The sequence below is a fragment of the Oncorhynchus clarkii genome, chromosome 4 (genome assembly GCF_045791955.1).
Source record: "Oncorhynchus clarkii lewisi isolate Uvic-CL-2024 chromosome 4, UVic_Ocla_1.0, whole genome shotgun sequence".
Taxonomy (NCBI): domain Eukaryota; kingdom Metazoa; phylum Chordata; class Actinopteri; order Salmoniformes; family Salmonidae; genus Oncorhynchus; species Oncorhynchus clarkii.
The window spans coordinates 54066952-54085686 of record NC_092150.1 but is presented as its reverse complement, the minus strand read 5'-3'; the positions used below and the strand labels follow the sequence as shown (position 1 = coordinate 54085686).

The 18735-nt window shown below is 42.5% G+C and overlaps 1 protein-coding gene across 2 annotated transcripts in view; it reads right to left on the bottom strand.

Moving 5' to 3' along the window:
* LOC139407726 (protein eva-1 homolog A-like) overlaps positions 1–18429 on the bottom strand; it is a 206220-nt gene extending 187791 nt beyond the window's left edge. For both annotated transcript variants that reach the window (XM_071151579.1, XM_071151578.1), the window contains exon 1: positions 18324–18429. In XM_071151579.1, coding sequence (XP_071007680.1) covers positions 18324–18429 — 106 coding nt within the window. The remainder of the gene's footprint in view (positions 1–18323) is intronic.
* Between the last annotated feature and the right edge of the window lie 306 nt (positions 18430–18735).

The following is an 18735-nucleotide window of genomic DNA, read 5'->3' as shown; positions in this document are numbered from 1 at the left end:
GGACAGGCTGCGTTTCAGCGTCAAAATTCATGACATAACCAACAGCGTTACCGAGACTACTTTTGTTTAGCATGTATATTATGAAGATAGAATTGGCCATGTTCACTCTTCATCTGATAGAACTGACTAGCCTGGCAGATCTTAAGAATAGTTCAATTTACCCCATGAGGAAAGTCTGAGCTTCCTTTATTGTATGATAATTGCAGACACATTGAGTGTTATTCAGTCACTTTTAATTGTGCAAAACTGAATCAGTTACATTGTACAATTAAAAAAGTAAAGAATAACGCCAAATAATGAAAAAAAAGAATAACCCCTTGTAATGAAACAAAAGGAACGTGTATATAAACATGCAATAAGATGAAAAAAATTGTCTGTGCAATATTGATGGTGATTTCATTACATGGAGATAGGGGCAGCTGCTGGTTCACTAGCTAATGTTGTTGGTGCAACTGTTCCAGGTGCATCATCTGGCAGTGTGCCCCAATCTCATCCACCTGCTGTTGGTAAAAGGCTTTGTGTTCTTCACTCCAGGGATCAGCCAAAAGGAACCATCCTCATCAGCATGGCAGAATTTATCCAGGGCCTTCTAAATGGTGCTGAGAGAGTCATGGTCCTCTACCTTCCCAAACTCATCTTCCTCCTCGTCATTGTGCCTTGGGGTGCTTGTACAAGGAGCCATCCCAACCCACGAGTTATTGTGGTTTTGCTGACTGGTGTTTGGCTTCATATGAGGGGGGAAATGCAGACTGTACCGCCTGTTGCTGGATGGGCCTCATCCATTATGCAGTATGGGGCTCCAGAAAGTGCTGAAGGATGGAGATGTGCCTTCCTATAGCCCTTCCACCAGCACTACCTGAGGGTGCCTCCTTCCTGGCCTAGGTGTACTGTGTCCTGAGAATCTTCCATCGACTTCTTCCACTGGAAGTCAAAGCAAAGGGGAAATATTGAGCAAAGAGCATGATCCTCTGCAAATACTTCAAGCTTCGTCGACTCACTTTTTTAAATTGCAGCGCAGACGCACATTTATCAACATTAAGCTATGAAAGAAAACAAAACAATCAACACATTGGGGCGGCAGGGTAGCCTAGTGGTTAGAGCGTTGGACTAGTAACCGGAAGTAACCCCCGAGCTGACAAGGTACAAATCTGTCGTTCTGCCCCTGAACAGGCAGTTAACCCACTGTTCCTAGGCCGTCATTGAAAATAAGAATTTGTTCTTAACTGACTTGCCTGGTTAAATAAAGGTAAAAAAATAGTTTAAGTCGATTTGTTAACAGGCTAGCAATGATCTCCCTCCATCCTAGCTAGCAAACAAACAAATAAAACCGGCCAACGTGTCAATTGTTTGGTGTTGTTGGAATGGTGTATGCTAGCTACATGCAATAGCAAGGCAACCGCAACAAAGTCTAAACAAAGCCAGCTACAAAGGGACAGGTAGCAAGCTACATTGGTAGCTAATGGTCATGTAGCTAGCTACCCAGATAACATTAGTTGGGTAACTATGGACAGATGGTTTTTGGCAGTCACTAGTCTACCTAAAAACGTCTTCATAGCAAGTTCAACAATTAACTAACCTGAAAAGACCAGACGGCTTGCAATCCGCTGCCAGAGAGGGACTTTAGTGTCTCTGTGGGAATACTGGTGACAAGATGTATCATAGAGAACCGAGCTCTCCATCACCAGAGTTTATGATCTCCTCCTGGTTATCGCTCCACGATTTCTGTGCTATTTGGACAAAAAATGTAAACATGCCTTGTAGCTACTTGTCTATCTTGCAGAGAAATGGTCCACTGTGTCCTCCTGAAGCCAGAGCTGCCCTAGCTATTTAAATATGGCACACTGGAAAGTTACCCATTTTCCTCCTCTCGTTGATCTTCTCGCATTATCTGATTGGCTCAGAGTAAAAATGTCTGTAGCTGACGGGGAAACCGATTCTACATGTAAAAATGATAGAACATTTTTGTTAGTCAGGCACTATCAGAGGGTGGTCCCCAAAACACACGTAGTCAGCAAGCGAACGCATGTCAGATGAACGCCAGATGACCGGCAGATCAACATTCGGTGCGGTGTGTGTGTGTGGTTTCTTAGCTTAGGTCGGGATTTTGTCGGATCAGGAAATGCTGCAGAGTTTGACTTGATTACAAGCAGTTTTATGGGACATCCTAATCATATTATGGCTGTAGGCTACTTCTTCGAGCACTTTAGGCCGATGCATTTCCACACTCAACTAAAATAAACCAAAATGAGTAACTCATTTTGACAGTAGGATTATTGACATAGTGTGGGAAATTACATGTCATACCTCATCCTAAAAAGTAGTGGTGCATGATTGAAACTGGGTTGTGTTCATTACGCACCAAATAGAAGAAAACAGGGGTTTGTCCAACCTGACCTTGGCCAATAAGAAATGCTCATTTTAGTTTTTGTTGCAAAGTGTTTTGTAACAATGTGCCCTAATGAACACAGCCCAAATGATTCCCTGCATGCTGACCTCACACAGTGAAAAGTGTTCCTTTTGTAAACACACCCAGGTGTCTCTCATCAGTAGTCCAGCTCTCGGTTTCCCCAGGAGTCACACTCTCTCTGGAGAATGGCACAGCACAGCTGTCTATGCTGACAGGCCCCTAAGGTTGTACACTGATCTCTACAGGAAACCTACTGATCCTAACAGTTTGTTGAGGGCTGATAGTTGTCACCCGCTTCCCTTGAAAAACACTTTGCCCTACAGCCAAATCTGTCCAATCAAAATAATTAGCAAAAAACAATAAGATTGACAGAAATATGTCTGACACGCAAATAAAATTCAAAGAGAGGGGGTACAAAAATGGTCAGAATAATACCGCCACTGAGAGAATTCTAAACAAACCGAGACATGATCTCATTCAAGGTCAGTCTCTCAAAAATAAGCATTCTTGCATTCCAACTACCAATTCAAAGAGCTCTGAACAAATTAAGGGAATCATTCACAAACATTGGCACATTCTAAGATCCGATGACAGTATCGGTAATGTGTTGGCGGACTCTCCCTTGGTCGTACTCTCGCGGGGCAGAAACCTCAGAGATCAACTGGTAAACTCTGATTTACCACCCCAAAATATCCCTGCACCTCAAGATATTTGCACCCCTACCGGATGGAAACTACAAGTGTAATGGCTATGCTCAATGCAATGGCACTTATAAACGTAGATCCTTCAAACACCCACAAACAGGGAAACAGATCCCAATCAAAGGTGTTATCACGTGCTCCACTAAGGCAGTCAAAATTCTGTGAGTAAAACAAAGTGTGAATTAAAAGTACGAATCGTAGCACCAGTAGGTGCAAAAACTCGACTTACCCAGTTGCGGCCCACTTTTTGGAAGCGGACAACTCAATTTCGTCCCTACGTTATATCGGCATTGAGCATGTCACCCTCCCTAGGAGAGGGGGTGACCTCAACAATTTATTGTTAAAACGAGAGGCTGCCTGGATATTTAATTTAAAGACCCTTGCTCCCTTCGGTCTCAACGTAGACTTTGATCTTAAGCCATTCCTGTGATTATTGTGATTTTGCTATTGTAAATGTTTGTAGGCCTTTGTAGCCAAATTGTATCTATGACCGTATGCTATCCATTCATGTTTTGTGCATGTTATTTTTATATCAGACAACTAACCAATGATTTCAGGCCACACCCGGCCATGACTACGGACACCTGTGTGTCCTTTGACACTATATAAACTAGTCACTCACAGTGTTTGTCATTATACCCTGATGAAGACAGCTTGTCTGTTGAAACGTTGGATATTAGGGTATTAAATGATTGCATCTGAGTTCCTATAGTGTGCGGCTCTTCCTTGATTTTTTCAAGTGTTTCTACTCTGCTTGCAAGCGCCTCACCTAAACAGGTGTTTCTACTCTGCTAGCAAGCGCCTCACCTACACAGGTGTTTCTACTCTGCTAGCAAGCGCCTCACCTACACAGGTGTTTCTACTCTGCTAGCAAGCGCCTCACCTACACAGGTGTTTCTACTCTGCTAGCAAGCGCCTCACCTACACAGGTGTTTCTACTCTGCTAGCAAGCGCCTCACCTAAACAGGTGGTGCTACTCTGCTAGCAAGCGCCTCACCTAAACAGGTGGTGCTACTCTGCTAGCAAGCGCCTCACCTAAACAGGTGGTGTTTCTACTCTGCTAGCAAGCGCCTCACCTAAACAGGTGGTGTTCCTACTCTGCTAGCAAGCGCCTCACCTAAACAGGTGGTGTTCCTACTCTGCTAGCAAGCGCCTCACCTAAACAGGTGGTGTTCCTACTCTGCTAGCAAGCGCCACACCTAAACAGGTGGTGTTCCTACTCTGCTAGCAAGCGCCACACCTAAACAGGTGGTGTTCCTACTCTGCTAGCAAGCGCCACACCTAAACAGGTGGTGTTCCTACTCTGCTAGCAAGCGCCACACCTAAACAGGTGGTGTTCCTACTCTGCTAGCAAGCGCCTCACCTAAACAGGTGGTGTTCCTACTCTGCTAGCAAGCGCCTCACCTAAACAGGTGGTGTTCCTACTCTGCTAGCAAGCGCCTCACCTAAACAGGTGGTGTTCCTACTCTGCTAGCAAGCGCCTCACCTAAACAGGTGGTGTTCCTACTCTGCTAGCAAGCGCCTCACCTAAACAGGTGGTGTTCCTACTCTGCTAGCAAGCGCCTCACCTAAACAGGTGGTGTTCCTACTCTGCTAGCAAGCGCCTCACCTAAACAGGTGGTGTTCTACTCTGCTAGCAAGCGCCTCACCTAAACAGGTGGTGTTCTACTCTGCTAGCAAGCACCTCACCTAAACAGGTGGTGTTCTACTCTGCTAGCAAGCACCTCACCTAAACAGGTGGTGTTCTACTCTGCTAGCAAGCACCTCACCTAAACAGGTGGTGTTCTACTCTGCTAGCAAGCACCTCACCTAAACAGGTGGTGTTCTACTCTGCTAGCAAGCACCTCACCTAAACAGGTGTTCTACTCTGCTAGCAAGCACCTCACCTAAACAGGTGTTCTACTCTGCTAGCAAGCACCTCACCTAAAGAGGTGTGCGTTTATTTTCCCTCCAGGCCCCTATTGTTCACATTTCCCTGAGACTCTTTAGAGCCTGGTTGCCAAAATAAATGCTGCCAGTGCTAAGTGTTAAAGATAAATGGGTATAGACTAGAGGTCGACCGATTATGATTTTTCAACTCCGATACCGATTATTGGAGGACCAAAAAAAAAGCAGATACCGATTAATAGTCCGATTTAAAAAATATATATATTTGTAAACAAAAATCCTGAAAATCACAATGTATGATTTGTAAGTAATTAATTTGCAAAATCATACAATGTGATTTTCTGGATTTTTGTTTTAGATTCCGTCTCGCACAGTTGAAGTGTACCAATGATAAAAATGACAGACCTCTACATGCTTTGTAAGTAGGAAAACCTGCAAAATCGGCAGTGTATCAAATACTTGTTCTCCTCACTGTATAGAAGTGTGTGTGTGTGTGTGTGTGTGTGTGAGTGAGATATATGACAGGATATTGGTCATTATGGCTTGACAGACTGCTGCTAGATGACCAAAAATATGCGTCTGTGTGATTAAAATAGAGACACATGCAGACTAAATGACATACAGAGTACACAATGTCACAAAACTGTCCACTGATATGTAGCATCCCTAAGAAAATAGAAATCGATAAGAAAATAGCCTAGGATCTATATTCAGCCATATAAGGCTACTATGTGTGTCAGTATGCTTTGTGTTGGTTGTAGTCACGACAGACAAAGATGTATAGTTAAGCAAACTTTACTAGGCATGTTGTCAACCAGCACATGAAATAAGGTAAGTAAACATTGGTTTCCGTTTCCTGTGTAACATCAATGAGTAACATCAATATTGCTACATGTTCTCTTTTTTTATTTTTACCACAAAAGCAGGCTCCACCTAACTTTGGCTTGTAGTCCATGTCTGCAATAAACTGGAATGTGAACTTATTGTTTGTAATGTCTCTGACTATTATTTGATTTACCTTCACACAGTCTTTCAGGTTAATAGGTCTTCGGATGGCCCTACCAGACCTTGTGTGGGGAGTGTTGATTACATCAGGAGGTGCTTGACCTCAGAGATAAAGACAGAGATTCAGTGAAACAAAATCACATTTGATTGATTATCAAACAAGTCACAAGAGTACAACATGTTCTGATCAGCTAATACGTGAGTAAACTAGAAAAAAGATCATTGTTAGCACTCAACTCAATTTAGCTAGCATTTGACCAGCCTAATTGTTACCAAATATCCAAACAGGGATTCAGTGAAAACAAATATCTGACATTGATTGATTTATCTTGATGAGTCCCTAAGCTTGTCTCAATAGTGTGTGATGGCGCTGTCCCAATAAAAACGGTGCTGAAATGATGATCTAGATGACCACAAATGACTATTTCTTTAAATTAGTATAACGGTTATATATGACTGGGATTTTCAGTTTCAGCAAGGATTTGATACACGCCTTCAATTGCATTAGCCTACACCAGTTTAAATCAATATAACCTATTGTTTTCTAGCAACCTGGGTTTTTTTGGGGGGGGGGCGTTCGGCTCATTTCATTTCTTTGATGTCAGACCAGGGCTCAGGCTTCAAGCTCACCGGGCTTTGGTCCGACCGGGAATCTAATTTTCAGTTCTGACGAGAACTCTAAACTGCATTCGGGTAGCGTGTGCAGTCCGGCAGTGTCAATTATTCGTGTGCTTTGAATTTATGGGGACTTTGTGTGAAGTAAATACACTAGACTTAAAGGCTTCCATGTGATAACCTGTTTGGATAATTGGCAAAAAATATAATAGCACATCTGCTGCACATGTTGTGTATTCTGTATAATTGCAGGAAAATGTTAGAATTTCCAGGGTCTTGTCGGGAAATGTGAAGAGTGGTCCAGGGACAGTCCCGGGATCCCAGTTACCCATGTTAATCCCTAACTAGTACCGAGTTGATGTGCAGGGGTACGAGATAAATGGAGGTAGAGATGTACAATGTCTTCAGAAAGTGTGCCTTCAAAGTATTCATACCCCTCGACTTTTTCCACATTTTGTTGTTACAGCCTGAATTTTAAATGGTTTCAATTGAGATGGTCTACACACAACACCACATAATGTCAAAGTCGAATTATGTTTTTAGACATTTAAACAAAAAAAAAAAAAAAAAAAAAAAAAATGAAGAAATGTCTTTAGTCTAAAATTATTCAACCCCTTTGTAATGGAAAGTCTAAATACAGTGCCTTGCGAAAGTATTCGGCCCCCTTGAACTTTGCGACCTTTTGCCACATTTCAGGCTTCAAACATAAAGATATAAAACTGTATTTTTTTTGTGAAGAATCAACAACAAGTGGGACACAATCATGAAGTGGAACGACATTTATTGGATATTTCAAACTTTTTTAACAAATCAAAAACTGAAAAATTGGGCGTGCAAAATTATTCAGCCCCCTTAAGTTAATACTTTGTAGCGCCACCTTTTGCTGCGATTACAGCTGTAAGTCGCTTGGGGTATGTCTCTATCAGTTTTGCACATCGAGAGACTGACATTTTCTCCCATTCCTCCTTGCAAAACAGCTCGAGCTCAGTGAGATTGGATGGAGAGCATTTGTGAACAGCAGTTTTCAGTTATTTCCACAGATTCTCGATTGGATTCAGATCTGGACTTTGACTTGGCCATTCTAACAACTGGATATGTTTATTTTTGAACCATTCCATTGTAGATTTTGCTTTATGTTTTGGATCATTGTCTTGTTGGAAGACAAATCTCCGTCCCAGTCTCAGGTCTTTTGCAGACTCCATCAGGTTTCCTTCCAGAATGGTCCTGTATTTGGCTCCATCCATCTTCCCATCAATTTTAACCATCTTCCCTGTCCCTGCTGAAGAAAAGCAGGCCCAAACCATGATGCTGCCACCACCATGTTTGACAGTGGGGATGGTGTGTTCAGCTGTGTTGCTTTTACGCCAAACATAACGTTTTGCATTGTTGCCAAAAAGTTACATTTTGGTTTCATCTGACCAGAGCACCTTCTTCCACATGTTTGGTGTGTCTCCCAGGTGGCTTGTGGCAAACTTTAAACGACACTTTTTATGGATATCTTTAAGAAATGGCTTTCTTCTTGCCACTCTTCCATAAAGGCCAGATTTGTGCAATATACGACTGATTGTTGTCCTATGGACAGAGTCTCCCACCTCAGCTGTAGATCTCTGCAGTTCATCCAGAGTGATCATGGGCCTCTTGGCTGCATCTCTGATCAGTCTTCTCCTTGTATGAGCTGAAAGTTTAGAGGGACGGCCAGGTCTTGGTAGATTTGCAGTGGTCTGATACTCCTTCCATTTCAATATTATCGTTTGCACAGTGCTCCTTGGGATGTTTAAAGCTTGGGAAATCTTTTTGTATCCAAATCCGGCTTTAAACTTCTTCACAACAGTATCTCGGACCTGCCTGGTGTGTTCCTTGTTCTTCATGATGCTCTCTGCGCTTTTAACGGACCTCTGAGACTATCACAGTGCAGGTGCATTTATACGGAGACTTGATTACACACAGGTGGATTGTATTTATCATCATTAGTCATTTAGGTCAACATTGGATCATTCAGAGATCCTCACTGAACTTCTGGAGAGAGTTTGCTGCACTGAAAGTAAAGGGGCTGAATAATTTTGCACGCCAAATTTTTCAGTTTTTGATCGTTCCACTTCATGATTGTGTCACACTTGTTGTTGATTCTTCACAAAAAAATACAGTTTTATATCTTTATGTTTGAAGCCTGAAATGTGGCAAAAGGTCGCAAAGTTCAAGGGGGCCGAATACTTTCGCAAGGCACTGTAAGTGCACGAGTATAAACGTGCTTAACAGGTCACATAATAAATTGCATGGACTCACTCTGTGTGAAATAATAATGTTTAACATGATTTTTTAATTACTTAATTTCTGTACCCCACACATACAATCTGTAAAGTCCTTTGGTCGAGTAGTGAATTTCCAACACAGAATCAACCACAACTACCAGGAAGGTATTACAATGTCTCGCAAAAAAGGGCACCTATTGATAGATGGGTCAAAATAAAAAAGCAGCCATTGAAAATCCCTTTGAGCATGGTAATTAATCACACTGTGGCATCCTTCCTAACTCAGTTGCCAGAGAGGAAGGAAATGGCTCAGGGATTTCACCATGAGGCCAGTTACAGAGTTGAATGGTTGTGATAGGACAAAACTGAGGATGGATCAACAGCAATGTAGTTCATCCACAATACGAACCTCATTGACATAGTGAAAAGAAGGAAGACTGTACAGAATGCAAATGTTTCTAAACATGCATCTTGTTTGCAACAAGGCACGTAAGTAATACTGCAGAAATGGGGTAAAGCAATTAACTTTTAGTCCTGAATACCAAATGTTATGTTTGGGGCAAATCCAATACAACACAAAACTAAGTACCACTGTCCATATTTTCAAGCATAGTGGTGGCTGCATCATTGTTTGGGTATGCTTGTAATTGTTAAGGACTTGGGAGTTTTTCAGGATTCAAAATAAAGTGAATGGAGCTAAGCACAGACAATATCCTAGAGGAAAACCAGGTTGTCTGCTTTCCACCAGACACTGGGAGATGAATTCACCTTTCAGCAGGACAATTACCTAAAAGACAAGGCCACATCTACACTAGAGTTGCTTACAAAAAAGACAGTGAATGTTCCTGAGTGGCCTAGTTACAGTTCAGACTTAAAATCTACTTGAAAATCTATGGCAAGACTTGAAAATGGCTGTCTAGTAATAATCACCAACCAACTTGACAGACCTTGAAGAACTTTTCGAAGAATAATGTGCAAATACTGTACAATTCAGGTGTACAAAGCTCTTAGAAACTTACCCAGAAACACTCGCAACTGTAATCACTGTCAAATGTCATTCTAACATCTACTGGCTCAGGGGTGTGAATACTTATGTAAATTACATATTTCTGTATTCAATTTTCAATAAATTAGCAAACATTTCTAAAAACATGTTTTCACTGGCATTATGGGGTATTGTGTGAAGATGGGTGAGAAAAAAAATATTTGAATCAATTTTGAATTCAGGCTGTAACAACAAAATGTGGACTAAGTCAATATGTAATACATTCCGAAGGCACTGTAGGTACAGTACCAGTCAAAAGTTTGGACACTCCTACTCATTCAAGTTTTTTTTATTTGTACTATTTTCTACATTTTAGAATAATAGTGAAGACATCAAAACTATGAAATAACACATATGGAATCATGTAGTAACCAAAAGTGTTAAACAAATGTATTTTAGATTCTTCAAAGTAGCCACCTGCCTTGATGACAGCTTTGCACACTCTTGGCATTCTCTCAACCAGCTTCACCTGGAATACCTTTCCAACAGTCTTGAAGGACTTCCCACATATGCTGAAAAAGCAGCCAACAAGTTAACTTCACTCTTCAGTCCAACTCATCCCAAACCATCTCAATTGGGTTGAGGTCGGGTGATTGTGGAGGCCAGGTCATCTGAGGCAGCACTCCATCACCCCCTTTCTTGGTTAATAACACTTACACAGCCTGGAGGTGTATTGGGTCAGTGTCCTGATGAAAAATAAAATTACAGTCCCATTAAACCCAAACCAGATGGGATGGAGTATCACTGCAGAATGTTGTGGTAGCCATGCTGGTTAACTGTGCCTTGAATTCTAAATCACTGACAGTGTCGCCTGCAAAGCACCCCCACACCATCTCCATCATGCTTCATGGTGGGAACCACACATGCAGAGATCATCCATTCACCTACTCTGCGTCTCACAAAGACACGGCGGATTGGAACCAAAAATCTCAAATTCCACCGGTCTAATATCCATTGCTCGTGTTTCTTGGCCCAAGCACGTCTCTTCTTACGATTGGTGTCCTTTAGTAGTGGTTTCTTTGCAGCAATTTGACTGTGAATGCCTGATTCTTGCAGTTTCCTCTGAACAGTTGATGTTGAGATGTGTCTGCTACTTGAACTCTGTAAAGCATTTATTTGGGCTGAAATCTGAGGTGCAGTTAACTCTAATGAACTTGTCCTCTGCAGCAGAGTTAACTCTGGGTCTACCTTTCCTGTGGCAGTCCTCATGAGACCCAGTTTCATCATAGTTCTTGATGGTTTTTCTGACTGCACTTGAAGAAACGTTCAAAGTTCATGAAATCTTCCGGATTGACTGACCTTTATGTCTTAAAGTAATGGCCTGTCGATTCTCTTTTGTTATTTCAGCTGCTCTTGGTCTTTTACCAAATAGGGCTATCTTCTGTATACCACAATACCTTGTCACACCTGCTAATTTAAATGCATTCCAGATGACACACCTCATGAAGCTGGTTGAGAGAATGCCAAGAGTGTGCAAAGCTAGGGTGGCTACTTTGAAGAATCTCAAAATATATATATATATATATATATATATATATATATATATATATATATATATATATATATATATATATATATATATATATATATATGTTTTACACTTTTTTGGTTACTACATGATTCCATACATATCTACTATGTAGGTGTGTCCAAACTTTTGACTGGTACTGTACTCATAAAAGTGACTAGGATGTCAGGGAGCTCAGCCCCAGTGATGTACTGGGCTGTATGCACCACCACCTGGTATAGAGGTTCTGGATGTCAGGGATCCAGTCCCCAGTGATGTACTGGGCTGTCTGCACCACCACCTGGTATAGAGGTTCTGGGTGTCAGGGATCTCGGCCCCAGTGATGTACTGGGCTGTCTGCACCACCACCTGGTATAGAGGTTCTGGATGTCAGGGATCCAGTCCCCGGTGATGTACTGGGCTGTACGCACCACACCACCACCTGGTATAGAGGTTCTGGATGTCAGGGATCCAGTCCCAGTGATGTACTGGGCTGTATGCACCACCACCTGGTGCAGAGGTTCTGGATGTCAGGGATCCAGTCCCCAGTGATGTACTGGGCTGTCTGCACCACCACCTGGTATAGAGGTTCTGGATGTCAGGGATCCAGTCCCCAGTGATGTACTGGGCTGTATGCACCACCACCTGGTATAGAGGTTCTGGATGTCAGGGATCCAGTCCCCACTGATGTACTGGGCTGTATGCACTACCCTCTATAGAGCCTTGCAGTTGAATGCCAAGCAGTGATGCAGCTAGTGAAGATGCTCTCAATGGTGCAGATTCACAGGAATCTGAGGGCCCATGTCAATTATTTTCAGCTTGTTGAGGGGGAAGAGGCTTTGTCATGTCTTTTTCATGACTGTATTGGACCATGATAATTCCTTAGTGATGTGGACACAGAAGAACTCGAAGATCTCGACCAACTCCACTACAGCCCTACCGATGGGATTTTAGGACTTTTGCTCGAGACCGTCGATAGCGATGAATCGAGTATTTCACAACCTGGCTCCAAGGAACATCAGCGAGCTGCTTTATAGTTCAGTTTCTTCTTCTTCCTTTCTGTTTAAGATAATACTATCCCCCCTCCTTCCAACTGACTCTGTCCCCCTCCCCCCAGCCACCTGCCTCGGCCCGCCGTAGACAAAAGAAGCAGGAGGCGAAGTAGGGGATTTGTTCGGACAGAGCTCACCTGGCACACAGACACAGAAAGACAGTAGTGCTCAGGAAAAAGCCCTGTGGAGGGGCTAGGTGGGGAAAGGAGGGGTGAGTTAGAAAGGGGAGGTATGGTGAGGAAAGGGGGGGGAGGAGGAGAGGGGTAGTGTAGAGAGGGTAAGGAAAGTGTTGAGGAAAGAAGCTTGGAGAAGCGAAGGAATGGGGGGGTGAGGGAAGAAGGGATGGGGATGAAAATAAGAGGAGTATGGAGAGGTGCTGAGAGGGGGTTACATGGTAAAAGAGGGAAGGGGGACTGGTGCACTATAACCAGCTCTCAAAAATCAGAGCAGGATCATAAAAAACAAAAAGTCACAATTGCTAAGCATTGTTATTCAAGATAATTAGCATATCCACATTCTCAGAGGAGAGGCGAGTACAGAGCCGATTTACGAGAAGGCCCGCAGACTCTCTCTGCTGGAACCGAGGTTGCCAGTACAGTGAGGTACTGCTTATCCAGGACACTAAGCTTCATTTACCGGGCCTCGTTTACCGGGCCTCACCACTCCAGTGGGTTGTCCTGAGGTGGGATGCACGGTTCGTGAAATAAAGCTCAACTTCGTTTTTCTTGGTTCCCGTCATTGGTGTAGTATTCCTCTCCAAAAAGTGTGTGGAGGGCTGGTAATGTGGCGTTAGCATCATCAGCATTGCTGGCACTTGAAATCGGCAGTTTCGTTCTGCGTTACATTTCTGTTAGCTTTTCCTTGATCTCCAGGCGGAAATGCTGCTCCACAAAGCGCATGTGCTTGTGTCGGGGATCGAGCACAGTGGCAATGAGCGCTGCCTTGTCTGTATGAGGGAAATAATGATGCACAATGTTTTATTGACTGTTTTATTATCTGTTGTGTGCCCATTACGCTACGTTTTTTAATACAGTCATAGATGCAGTGCAAATAAGCGCATATTATAAGAATTTTATATTAGACTTAAGCCCGTTGAATGCCACCAAAAAACAATGAGGGGATTTTGCCAAAAAGTTCCCACAAGGCCCGCCCAGTGAAGGAAAGGCACCTGTGTGCAAAGGTTTTCCTATACAGCACACTTGTTTTATAATGCTTAAACAACAATGCTTACAACAATGCTTAAACTACATCAATCTGATTGGGTTGGCCTGTCAGGGCCTGGCTCCCCAGTGGGTGGGCCTGTGTCCATGCTGGTTTTACGTGGAGGTCCCAGGTGAGGTTAGGTTAGCATGCTCTCCAAGTGGGCTGCTGTTGCTGAATCTTGCTACTCCATGCATAGATCTCTACACGAGCAACCAGCAAAGCATCCAACACTTTGTTTAATTAGACATCACATTTAGTAACAGGAACACAACCAAACAAAATGCTAAGATTTGGGTGGCCTTCTTTGGAAAATGTTGATTTAAAAACACAAAACTGTGGGTTTTGACTCTCCGTGTATGCTCACATCAAGAGCAGAGACAGGAAGGCAAGATGGATCATTAGCCCTCCAGCCACACACACACATTAGTTAAGAGGGTTTGACCTTTGTTGACCCCGTGACCATTTAACAGCCATTGACTGAGGTTAAACGGGTCTCCCGGCCACAGGTTTACGAGACACAGAAAGAGAGAGAGAGGGGGAAAGTTCACTGTAACATCCTGGTGGGTCTACAATAATAGAGACCTATGGAGCAACCCTGCATGACGCTTTGGGCTGGACGACACCGAAAGAAAGATTGGGGTAAAATACTTCTGCAGCTGGGGTCATATGTCACACTGGTAGACAATGTGTTCCTGAGAGAATGTGTTATCCCAAAGGCATAGAAAAGGTGGATTAATGTAATGTTTAAGTGCAAAGAAACAAGTAATTTAGCTAGACAAAATTATTTTCAGAATCTTTGACTTAATCTGGATGGACTATCCCTTTAAAGTTCCAATGTTGTATACCGGTCATTGCTGGGAAAAGGACCTACGCTTCAAGCACTATGATTCAATGTCCAAGTACTGATAATGATGATGGTTCTAATTCCCCAAGAAAAGCTTGGGATAAGATAAAGGCATTTTAATATTAAAGGTTCAGTAAGTGTGAATTTAGTCCACAAATGACCCGAAATGTCTATTATATGTGAAGAGTTTATGATTAGTGAATGGCATAGTGTAGTTATTTTGTTAGATACTTCTCCCTAAAATCCGAAATCATGTTTTTTTCAAAGCAATTTTAGCTGTTGCGCTAGCTGTTCGGTCCGATCAGATTCACAAATCTTGGGAATTCGTCACTGATAAAGTTGTATTGGAATTTGCAGCTGTTGTTGGTAAGTAATGAATCTGCTTCTGACATGACTGACTGCAAATTTAAAGAGCTAGCTCGTAGCCCAAGGGGGTCTCCTACATTAAATGCTCACTCCCCACTTCTAATTAAATAAAATTGTATTTGTCACATGCGCCGAATACAACAGGTACAACCTTACAGTGAAATACTTACTAACAAGCCCTTGAAGAAAAAAATCTTTGTCCAGTTCGAGGTGAGTAATCACTGTCCTGATATCCAGAAGCTCTTTTCGGTCATAAGAGACGGTGGCAGAAACATTATGTACAAAATAAGTTACAAAGAATGCAAAAAAACCACGCACAATAGCACAATTTGGTTAAATTTGGTTAAGAGTCCGCAAAACGGCAGCCATCTCTTCCGGCACCATTAAATGAGTCATTCAGGCAGCTGTGTGTTGGAATAATAGAGGTGATAAGGAGAGATAGAACTCAATTACCTACCACCAACAATGTTTTTTTTTATCTACGGGTGAATTCAATAATTCAATGCTTGCTCTGATGCAGAGGGGTTGGGTTAAATGCGGAAGACAAATTTCAGTTGAATGCAGCCAGTTGAACAACTGACTAGGTATCCCCCTATCGCCTATACTTGCATGCTATTTAAGCTAACATTGTCAGCACTGGTTTAGCCTTGATTTCTAGGTTTCTAGAGCGAACATGACATTATGACAACTGGAAATGCATGACTAGCACTGATATGCACTGATTATATGTACACATCTTTACTTTCATTAGGAGGACTTTGCCATAAGGAATTGTCAATGGTCTATTGATTCCAGTACTTTGTCCCTTTGGGGGAAGGGAAAGGAAATGCCATTCCTGGTTCCTAAACTCCTAAATTATATTAGTAATAGGGCCGGGGGTTCGGAATTTGAGACCTGAGTCCCCAAAATCAATCTTGTTTGCTCAACAGGACCACTCCAACACAACAAGCAAAAACTGATGACTAGGCAGCATTCAATTCCATGTGAATTAAGAAAATAACTCTGCTTCCAAATGCCATCTGGGGCACTGACAGAGAACTTTAGCAACAAGGCACATTCTTGGCCAGCTGTCGTCTCCCTGGAGACCAAGTACCAAGCCTTTGATTCACAGCTGCTGCTGAGCTGAGGAGGGTGACAGGAGCTGAGGAGGGTGACAGAAGCTGATGAAGAAGGCCGTCTCTAGGCCTAGCCTACATCTGCAGGGAGGAGAGGCTAGACGATATGTCTCATGGTTGGAGGCCGCAACTAAATTGTACTTAATGGCTTCCTTTCCTGTCTCCTTCCCCTTCAGAGGAATGGATAGGTATAAGGACTAGATGGTTTCCAATTACTTTTCACTGTAACTCTTAGGTCTATCGTGTTGTCTTAGGTCAGGGGTCATAAAGGAGAGGAAATGAGATGAGCAAGGCCTGGATCCTAATGCACTTAAGTCAAATGCTTTTTCAAATCGCACATTGACTATAATGAATGATTTAGGCTTAAGTCCAACTTGTGTGCACTTATCTCAAGAACTGTGTTTATGTTGCTACAAAGCTGCCGAATTAGAGATTTTCTAGATTTTGCAGAATTAACTCCTGCCTATGACCCAATGTTTTGAAAATAGTGTAACATGTTTTATCTGAGGTCACATTACAGGCCTATCGATTGACTCAATCTATTTTTGGACAATATTGAGTTGAAGAGACTCTAGATGTAAAGTTTTCAGCCTTTTAAGATGTAATGACAGCTGTCACCTACGCAACAGGGCACAAAAGTAGGGTTAAGTTAACTTCAAACTTCACACACAAGTTAACTTAACACATCTGCTCTTTAAAACCTTGGCCCCCGGTCAGGCATTTGTCCGCTCATTTAAAACCATTAGGAGACCCATTAGAAGCCAATTCACATTGACACAAAGCTCTCTTCCTGGTTTATGACACTGTAAACAAAACGTCCATCCCTGCTGCTGCTACTCAGTCTGAAACAAGGTAGCTGGCCTGGCCTGGTTGGCTAGCGAAGAGTTGGCCTCCAACCTCAAATGAGAGAACAGGGGTGTCTTCTGAAGTTTCCCTTGCTGACTTTCTTGCGAGGTCTCCCTGGAAAGGTCTCCCCTAGTACTGTGTTCTACTGGTACTGAGTATTCTGCATGTGAAATGAACTGAATTCATAATGAAACATTGCGGGCTTGGACCATACTACGTTTCCATTCATTACAATAGACCACAGTTAGGGGTTAGGGCTCTTAACTGTGTGGCAAACAGCAAGAAAACAGCCACATGAGTAATGTTACGTGTATCCATATCTGGCAATGCTATTGCAATATTTTCAATACGGCTGTGTTGGAAGTCGGAAGAATGTGGGTTATTTATTAGGTAGTAGTATAAGCTTTCATGAAGTAAAACATTGACTCCATGTTGTCATGTCTTAATCTACACACACGATCAGGAAGTTGGGTGTGCTATTTACACATGTGAGTTTGAGTACTAGGCTTACAGTACCTGATACTGAGGCACTGGCTACAGTAAAAACAAAAATACTTATTTGAAGTGCCTGTGGGTCATTGTCAAGCAGCAAAACAACAGGGCACATGTTTAGCCAGGGCACCAAGCACATGAGGCTTTCAGCATGATTTAAAGCCAGTGACATTTCCTGTAAAATCATGGAATGAAATAGGCCTACACTTCACTTGGAATAATATGACTTTACCTTGTTGAGATTAGTGCAACTATATACCTTATAACAACAACAAAAACATTGTTTTAGGTCTTAGTTGTCGTATTCTGACGAATAATGTAGCAAAAAAAACAGTAATGTTCCTCTATAGAATGTCATGCCTTAAGCACTAGATATAGCCTGTAATATCAATGTCACTTGCATGTGGAGCCATGGGATACATTACCACCATTGTTTACGTTTGTGTTGGTGGTCCACTCTTTGATGGCATGCACATCTTACAGAGTGTACCTTTAAAAGCTATGGTCGTTTAGCCTACTACGAAACAAACACATGCATGACAGGTTGCAACACGCCAATGAGGGCCCATTGACTACAAAACAAGTAGGCTAGTAAAAAACTGCAACCAATAACCATTTGGACTGGCAAATCTGAAACCTAGGCTGTATTTGGACTGGTAGCCCAATTCTAATATATTGTTTCTCTCACTAATTGGTCTTTTGACCAATTTATACCAGCTCTGAAAAAGAGCTGATGTGATTGGTCAAAATACCAATTAGTGGAAACAATATAAGAATTGGGCTGCCTGTCTAAAGGCAACCAAAGTAGCCCAAAAATACTTTCTGTGCCACGACTTTATAAAAATCCCCTGACCACCATGCACCATGGCTTTCTGTATTGTAGCCCAAAACAACCCTTTAAAGCATTTACGTCACATATACATAATACACACTAGAATGGTTTAACAAAAGCAGCATTAATTATAAAGGGGTAAGCATGCTTTCCCAACCTGAAAACTCAGAGGAACTTTTAGTGAAATTGCAGAAGACCGTCAGACACGTTATTCCCAACACGAGTGCATAATTGATGGGTGGAGGCACATCTGGGAAGAACATCCTTGAAACTGCGAGAAATTTCGAGTGTCTTCTTCTCCGCGTTCTGAAAGTCCAGCGTTGCTTTGGGGTTCAGGTTCTGTGTCAGCTCAGTCCCATTGCTCATGCTCCGAATCACCTCACCATCCCCGAGAGGAAGAGAAGGAGCGACAGCTCAAGCCAAGCGGCGACGCACGAGGGAACGTCTATTTCGAACTGCGTGTCCAAGTGGCTGGCCCATCTCAGAGAAGAAAAGACGAAGCGAGAGGTTTTACAGAGACAAAATCTGTCTACAAAAATAAGCCCGCGAAGTGAGGAATTTTGGTATGG